The sequence below is a fragment of the Terrapene carolina genome, unplaced genomic scaffold (assembly GCF_002925995.2).
Source record: "Terrapene carolina triunguis isolate 2854851 unplaced genomic scaffold, T_m_triunguis-2.0 Scaffold231, whole genome shotgun sequence".
NCBI classification, from domain to species: Eukaryota; Metazoa; Chordata; order Testudines; family Emydidae; genus Terrapene; species Terrapene triunguis.
The window spans coordinates 17,461,623-17,470,434 of record NW_020664582.1 but is presented as its reverse complement, the minus strand read 5'-3'; the positions used below and the strand labels follow the sequence as shown (position 1 = coordinate 17,470,434).

Genomic DNA, 8,812 nt, shown 5'->3' with positions numbered 1-8,812 from the left:
CAGCAAGACCCCCCCCAGCTCGGCTTTGCCTCTCCCGGCTCTCACTTGTATTCTGGTCATGCTTCCTTTTACTCCTTCCTTGCCCTGCCACTGCGACCTGCTCCCCGCCGCCCCAGCGCCTGGCGTGGCTGGGCACTACCGCCTCTGCCCTGGGCGGCCCCGGCCCCGGCCCGTCCGAGCCTCACCTCCGAGCTCGGGGGACTTGCAGCCTGAGCCGGCCGGGGAGCCCCAGCGGAGTGTGCGACTAGCCGGGCTCCGCCCCCCGCGCCGGGGCTCTCCGCCACCTGTGCGGGGCAGGGGGCGTCCCGCCGCGGGCCGGGCGGTGCAGCGACTCCTAGCTGGGGCATTACGGTAACTGCGGGGGGGTCCCCGCCCGGGCGCCGCTTCGTCCAATCGCGCGCGGCCGCCCCCGCCCCGCCGGCCCCATGTGCAGAAATAGCAGCGGAGCCGCGGCGGAGCCGTAAGTCTGCGCTGGAGCCGCTCGCCCCGGGGGCCGGCCGCGGACAGCCCCCCCAGCCCGTCCTGCGCCGCCCCGGAGACCGGCCGTGCCCGGAGCGATGCCCCGGCCCGGCGGGGGGACCCCACTGCGCCCAGCCCGGCTCCTGGCTCCGTGAGCGGGGCGTGATCGCGGGGCGCAGCGCACTGGGTGGTGGCCCCGTGGAGGGGAAGCCCCAGCAGTGGCGCTGCCCCTCCAGGGGCGTTGCTGAGCCCAGCCACAAGGGGACCATGCGCTCCCGGCAGAGCCAGGGCCGAGCTGCGCCCACCGCCCACTGACGGGCCCCCGCCCTGGGAAAGACCATGGTAAGGGCTCCCAGCCCTGGACTGGACAGAGCCACCTCCACGTGAGCATCCCGTGCCCTCATGATGAGCACAGCCTACATCGTGCTGGAGCTGATCATTGCTGTGCTCGCCATTGCCGGCAACGTCCTGGTGTGCTGGGCTGTGGCCATCAACAGCACCCTGAAGAACGCCACCAACTACGTCCTGGTGTCGCTGGCCGTGGCCGACATCGCCGTGGGCTTGCTGGCCATCCCCTTCGCCATCACCATCAGCATCGGCCTCGAAACGGATTTCCACAGCTGCCTCTTCTTCGCCTGCTTCGTGCTGGTGCTAACCCAGAGCTCCATCTTCAGCCTGCTGGCCGTGGCCATCGACAGGTACCTGGCCATCAAGATCCCGCTCAGGTAAGGGGTGAGGACGTGGGCACTTGGCGTTGCATGGCCCAGCGCCAGTGAGTGCCGAGCCCACTGGTGCGAAGCAAGGGGAGTGTTACAGGTGGAGGAACTGAGCAGTCAAGGACCGACTGCACGCAGGCAGGGGCTGTGCTGGTGAAGACGCTGTTGGAAGACAGGACGATGGGCTAGATGGACCATTGGTCTAACCCAGCAGGGCTATTCTTCTGCTCTTAAATGCAGGAGGCTTTGTCTGCAGTGGCTGCCAGGGGCCCAGGGCCAGACTTTCAAAAGCGCTCCGTTCCCGTTGTGTTGAAAATCTGCCCACCTGTTTTGGGTGCCTAAGTGGGAGCGGAGCTCTTTGGAAAAATCTTCCATGCCCAAGGCCACAAAGCTGTGGAGAGCTGGGAATACCTGTCTAATCTACCTCGGTATTTTTATAGCCTCCATCAGTATAGCATCTGAGCACCTCCCAAGTAATGAAAAACAGACCAACACCTTTCTCCGGCTTCTCAGTTTATTTGAGAATAGCTTGATTAGTTTATAGTATTCAGGTTTCAGAGTAGCAGCCGTGTTGTTCTGTATCCGCAAAAAGAACAGGAGTACTTGTGGCACCTTAGAGACTAACAAATTTATTAGAGCATAAGCTTTCGTGGGCTACAACCCACTTTCTTGAACAATTCTCTGCTCCGTTGGTAAGCTCAGCCCTTGCTGCCTATAGAGGTTGGGGCTGACAGTGATCTTATAAGTGAACTTACTAGTTACTGATAAGTCCATCTGTCACCTTCCACCTAGCTCAGAATCTCCACCTGCCCTTGAGCCCAAAATAGGCTGATTTTTTGTTGAGCTGTTCAGAAGGGATCATTCTGCTCTGGGTTGAAGGGAAAGAGTAAGTGTACAAATGCTGAACTCGCATCTCGCTGAACACAGTGTCAGGCATTACGTCTAATCACCTTTTATCTAAGCAAGGAAGTGAGAATGTATAAATCATAAACCCAACAAGATACCAACTCTACACACAGAAGGTGAAATAGGCAAATCACATTTCCTTAGCCCCAGCCACTGTACTAGCCAGTTCACACAATGTTCTGAGATCACCAGGCTCTTATTCCAGAGCAAATGTGCATCTGTTGAAAGCGCTACCTGCCTGGGGTGCAGGTGTGCTTAGGGTTTGACTATGTGGGTTCTGGTTTTTAAAAGAAACCCACAAAGTTTGATAACAAAAAGAAAAACCGCACAAATCAATCCTCCTTCCTCTTACCCCCCATTGACAACTAAGAAACTAATCAAAATTGGATCACAATAGACCTGAATTGGTCTCACACTAGATCTGGGGACAGGGGAACATACTGGGCAAAGCATAGTAAATATATTCTTTATTAACACCGTGGGTTTGTGGAGCAGCCTCCCAGCATCTGGAAAAGTGCATCCAAAGCCTGGATTTTCAGGTTACAAGTGAAGAGGGTTTGTTTGCCTCACTTTTGTTGAGGGGTCATCTGTCCCTATTGCGCAACCACCACCGAAATTGGTATGACCGGATGATGACTAGGATAGTGGGGGGGTTGGGTCGGGATTGAGAGGCATTAGCGGAGCTGTGTGTTGGGGAGTCCAGGACTGGAATGGCAAGTGAGAGCAGGGGTTAGGATTGAAGAGCTGGGGGGGTTCAGAGTTGGGGCATTAGGGGATGCAGCAGGTTTGCAGTGAGGTGCATTGGCAAAGCTCTGTGGCTGCCTTTTGCCTGTACTCTCGTTTCTGGCGTCTCATTTTCATGAGCAAAACATGCACTCAGAAATAACTTTAAAAGGAATAACCATACTTGCCTTTTTCTATCACCTTGCCTTAAAGAATCTCAATGCACTTGACAAACATTCATTAATCATCCAACAGGTGATGTACAACTCTAATGGAAAACTGCAGCACATTGTGAGGGTATATGTGTCATCAGCAAATTGAATGGAAATTCCATGGTGTGTATTGTAGCTGGGGACAGATCTGAATCTTTAGTACTTATGGATAGAAGCATTTGAATCCTTGTCAGCATATCTGAAACTGGCTAATCATTTACCTTCCAGCCATGGGGGTAATCTGAGTAAATTGTTTTTTGGCTTCAGATAATGGTTTGGTGTCTGCTCCATTTATTTATTGTTTTTCTAAATTGATCCAGAGCACGGGAGCAGCTAAAAGGCAGTTTGATGGCTCTTTTCAGCCGGACGTTTAATCAAACCACCCATTGCGTGCAAGATGCTGTAGCGTGGGTTGTTAATTCTAACTGGCTGTCTGTGTATCATGACTCTCTTTTGTGGAGCTTGGCTGAGGAAGTTGAGTGGTTTTGAATACAATTGCTGCCCGGGTGGAAGTTTAGCTGAACATAACAGAGCAGGTGTTCTTGGGGGGATTATCGCGAACCTGATCCTGGGAGTGTAGATGGAGGTGGAAAAAATTCCTGATAATTGATGACAAATGACAAGGCAAATATTTCTTCCACCTCTTTGTTTGTTTTTCTTCTCTATTTCCAGCAGGTTTATTGTGCAACTCCAGGTTGGGTCAGGACTGGGTTTCTGCACCTCTTTGGGCTGCGATCCAGGGGCCTTGGTTACAAGGTTTAGGGAAATCTCCTAGGATCGATGTCCTCCCGAGCCAGTGCTAGGCAGTGGCTCTGGGGCTAAGTGAATGAGACCTGGTCCACACAGCTGCCCTAGTTAGAGACACATGCTGTTTCTGGAAGGAGAGTTTTGTTGTGGAAACAGAAAGCTGGCTGTTAAATTACAGGGGAAATGAACTTGCAGGGAGCTGTATTTCCAGCTAAACGGCTCGTTCAGGGGAGTGACTGACTCCAGAGATCAATAGTGAGCTGTGAAGTCTTTTATCTCTGGATTGGGTGCCAACCATTCCTGTTTGGTAGTTCCTGTGACAAGTGTGGCTGCGAAGACCCATCTCCCCTAAGTGTGGTCAGAGCTGGGGCAGGCTGGAAGCCAGCTGGTGTATTGCGGGGGGATGGAGATTACTGCTGCCCCTCTGCGTTGGGAACATACAGAGAAGCCCTTTGCTGGCTCCCCTTCTCCCTCCCATTGGGATTCCATTTCTTGTCCTCGCCTTCAAAGCACCACTTACATGGGGCCCCGGCCTTTGCATGATTGCCCTCAGCAGGGGTGAGTGTCACCCCTCAAACCAGCCCTGTAACATCACACTGATGCCGTTTGCTGGGGGAATGAACTCTGCATCTTCGCTTTGCATTATCCAGGTATCTTTAATTGGCTCCCGTTAAGCAATGGGGGTGGGAAGTCCAGCATGGGGTGTCTGGAGTAATTGGGTTGGGAATTCGGGAAAGGCCAGAGAGTGGCTGGATTTGGAGATGGGGGCGGGGACCGAGCTGAGTGACTTGTGCCTGTCCTCCTATAAACTAGTTGCAAGAGCAAGCGCTGCTTGGCTCCACAGCCCAGGGGGCAAATGTCTGATGTGGGGAAGTGCCATCTATACAGCTAGAGAGAAAATAGTCACTATCCTCTCTAACTTAGGGGAGCAGCATTGCCCCCTATGCCCCAGGTATGGGCCCTTCCCTAGGGCCCAGCTCCCAAGGGCTGCTCCTTCACCCCAATGGCAGGGTATGAGTCAGGTACTCTGAAGCGTAGCATGGTCCTGAAGTTTCCCCATCTTGGGATATTTCTCTCCCTCCCGGAAGCAGCAGGACTCATGTGCCTTTGTGCTGCTAACTGCAGCTAGACATGGAACACAGGAATTGCCCAACGGGATCAGATCCCTGGTCCATCTAGTCCAGTTTCCTGTCTGTCGGTGGCCAGCATCAGCTGCTTCAGGGAAGGGCCAAGAACCCACAGTCGCAGGTGTGGAATAATCTGCCCGTTGCATAGGTGTCACCCTGGTTTCTGACAGAGACTGTCTTAAGCCAGGAAGCACAAGGGTTAATATCCCTTCCAGAAGATTAAACATTTATCCATAGAAATGCCCAGTCCCTCTTTGAATCTTGTTAAGCCTTTGGCCCCACTGACTTCCTATAACGAGGAGCTCCCAGCTGAATCACGTTGTGAGAAGTATTTTCTTTTACTGGTTTTGGGTTTCTGACCTTTTAATTGCACTGAACATCTTGTTCTTGTGTTCTGCGCTCAGTCTCCTGTCTCTGTCCAATTTGTTCTTTTACAGACTTTGCCATGTCCTCTTTTACACGTCTCCTTTCTAAGGTAACCATCCCATCTCTCTTCAGAGGAGTTCTACGGGGCCCTTCGTCATTCTTGTTGCTCTTCTGAGCCCCCTCTAGTGTATCCTTTGTAAGATGGGGGTGCTGGTGAACGGGGCTGGGTTCACTACCTGCTGCGGAGTTTGGAGTTTCTCCTTTGTTCATTAGCACGGGAAGGGCGCAGGGTCCTCATCTGCTTGGGTGCTTTGCTTAAAACACGCATGGTGGCTTCTGGCAAGTGGGCTGCTGCTTCCCCTTCCTGTGTGCCTGCCTGCTGTCAGTGTGGGAAGGCATCTTGTTCCTCTTTCTGCCCCAGCCCTGCTGGGTAGTGCAGGAAGCACCTTTCCTCACGAATGTATCGATACCTAGGACATCTGGCGACAGGCAAGCCCAGGCTGTGTAGCACCCATGCGGGTTGTGCTCTACGCAGGGAGCAGGCAAGTGTGTAAAGCCCATCAGCAGGAGGGCAGGAGTTTGCTGCAGTTTCCTGTGGGGAAGTTTGTGCCAATCCTGTTCTTCCTCAGGGTGGATCCCAGCAGCCCTTCCCAGCCGGAATGTAGGAAGACAAGGCTCTGTGTTTGGGGGCAGCTCCGCTCCGAGCAGAACACAGACCCCTCCTATCGATCTGATCAGGATATCTCAGTACCACGGAGTTGCTGGTCAGCCTGGTCGCTGCCCCTGGACATCACACGCTGCGTCTGCATGCCCAGAGAGCTGCACGGCGAGGAGAGGAGTCACACAGGCTGCAGAGGCAGGGCTGGGCATGAAGCACAGAAATGTGTCCCCTGTGACTGCTCTGCCATGTCCCTTTTAAATCCCCAGCACAGACTTCGGGATGGTGAGAGAACACAGCAGTCCACTGTGCCATCAGCCACAACCTCCCGCCCCCACGCAGCCAGCAGGGTGCTGCAGATGTGCCAGGAATTAGCAGCCCCAGCTGTGTCTTCCCGCCCCACCTGTTTTACAATTCAGAGACAGGGGGTACATCTACACTTACCAGAGGGTCCGGCGGCAGGCAATCGGTTTTCTGGGATCGACTTATCGCGTCTAGTGAAGACGCGATAAAATCGATCCCTGATCGCTCTGCTGTCGACTCCGGAAATCCACCGCGGCAAGAGGCAGCAGCAGAGTCGACGGCAGCGCGGCAGCGGTCGACTTTCCCCCGTCCTCACAGCCAGGTAAGTCGACCTAAAATACGCAACTTCAGCTACGGTATTCACGTAGCTGAAGTTGCGTATCTTAGGTCGGACCCCCGCTGTAGTGTAGACCTAGCCAGGCTCAGGGGCTCTGCAAGTGCTAAAGAGCAGATTATTGCTGCTGATCCTGTTAGTGACGTCAACCCCATGGCAGGAGCCGCAAATAACCTGCCAGTCCATTGTGGCATCTTCCCTCTTCCCCTGTAATTCTGTTTGTGGGACCACCAGGTTAACCGCGTGAACTGCACATCTAGGCCCGGGGCAGAGAAAGCATTGCCTTCACCCAGCCACTCCCCGCTCTCACGTACGCAGAGACTCGCATAGCCGCAGACATACTCCCCGGCACAGTCACACTCGCCTGTGCACGCTGTATTCTCTGTCCCACTCGCTCCCACCCAGTGGTACCATGGATCACAGACATGTGTGAGGTGTTTGAGGTAGTCCATCTGGGACGACTCCCACCATGACCCTGTGGGTTCGTCAGAGTCATTGGGCAGCATCTGGTCACTGGCCACTTGCCATGCATTGCTCAGCTGGTCCCTGCCAAGCCGCTTCGGGATCCGGCCCCTGCTTGGGGTCACGCCCTGGGACGCTGGCTGGGTTTGAGTGGTGCCAGATCTAGTCATGGGAGGGAGGTACCTGATTCCTAGGGCTTCCCCAGTCAGCTGAAATGCAGGGAGATTCCAGCTGCTAAGCTGTGCTCACCCAAGGTGTAACTAGGTTGTGTGGGATGCTGGTCAGGGCTCCGTGCAGGGTGGATTGGTCATGGGGCTGGCATGCAGAGGGCTGGGCTGGGAGCTAGGAGGCCCAGATGCCTGCTGTTTTTGTGGGTAGCCAGGACTAGATGAGACCTTTCCTGAGGCTTTTTATCCTCCCCTAGCTAGGAGAAGGACTTGGATTGTCTATTGCTCTGCCATCCTTCTGACCACTCTGCTCCTTGCTTGGCTGTAGTGGGACATGGTGTGTCTGATAGGTGATGCTGTAATGGGGTGTGGGCAATGTGTTGGTGCTGCACTGCCCCCTACAGGCTAGAATCAAACCAGCTCAGCTGTGTATCCTAATTCCCCTACTGCTAATGGCTGTTCCTTTAACTCAAGCAGCAGGGATCTGTGCTGTTGTAGCAAGAAGATCTGAGTTCTTTGCATGCTGCTGCTGTGAGGTTTGGAGTGGTTAACTCACTGCCTTGGGCACCAACTGGGCACCTAGAGTTGGTCTCTGAAGGCATCAGCAGGCCAGGGCGCAGTGAGTAGCACAGTGACAGCAGTGCAGGTCGTACATGGCTCTAGCCCCTTTGTTCTCACCCCTCCCAGCCCTGCAGTCTGAGACAAGGTCAGCCACACAGTCCAGCTCCAGGAGTGGGAATCTTCCTACAGTGAGAGCAAGTCAGGGAGGTATTCTCATATTTCTGGGAGCATCCCTGAGGGTTACCCTGCCAGCAAAGCCTGACTAAAGGAATGGGGGCGTGGTAGCTGTATTCATAGAATCATAGAACTGGAAGGGACCTCGAGAGGTCATCTAGTCCAGTCCCCTGCACTCATGGCAGGACTAAGTATTATCTAGAGACTATCCCTGACAGGTGATTGTCTAACCTGCTCTTAAATATCTCCAATGATGGAGATTCCACAACCTCCCTAGGCAATTTATTCCAGTGCTTAACCACTCTGACAGTTGGGAAGTTTTCCCTAATGTCCAACCTAAACCTCCCTTGCTGCAATTTAAGCCCATTGCTTCTTCTCCTATCCTCAGACATGAAAGAGAACAATCTTTCTCCCTCTTCCTTGTAACAATCTTTTGTGTACTTGAAAACTGTTACGTCCCCTGTCAGTCTTCTCTTTTCCAGACTAAACAAACTCAATTTTTTCAATCTTCCCTTATAGGTCGTGTTCTAGGCCTTTAATCATTTCTGTTGCTCTTCTCTGGACTTTCTCCAATTTGTCCACATCTTTCCTGAAATGTGGCGCCCGGAACTGGACACAATACTCCAGTTGAGGCCTAATCAGCATGGAGTAGAGCGGAAGAATTACTTCTCATGTCTTGCTTACAACGCCGCTGCTAATACATCCCATAAGAACGGCCATACTGGGTCAGACCAAAGGTCCATCTAGCCCAGTATCCTATCTTCTGACAGTGGGCAATGTCAGGTGCTTGAGAGGGAATGAACAGGACAGGTAATCATTGAGTGATCCATCCTCTGTTGCCCATTCCCAGCTTCTGGCAAACAGAGGCTAGTGACACCATCCCTGCCCATCCTGGCT

The 8,812-nt window shown here is 53.6% G+C and overlaps 1 protein-coding gene across 1 annotated transcript in view; it reads left to right on the top strand.

Annotated features, from left to right (window-relative positions):
• The first annotated feature begins 845 nt into the window (after positions 1-845).
• Positions 846-8,812, top strand: part of ADORA2B (adenosine A2b receptor) — a 20,965-nt gene continuing 12,998 nt past the window's right edge. Inside the window, exon 1 of the mRNA XM_024218512.2 lies at positions 846-1,184. Coding sequence (XP_024074280.1) covers positions 862-1,184 — 323 coding nt within the window. The 5' untranslated portion in view covers positions 846-861. The remainder of the gene's footprint in view (positions 1,185-8,812) is intronic.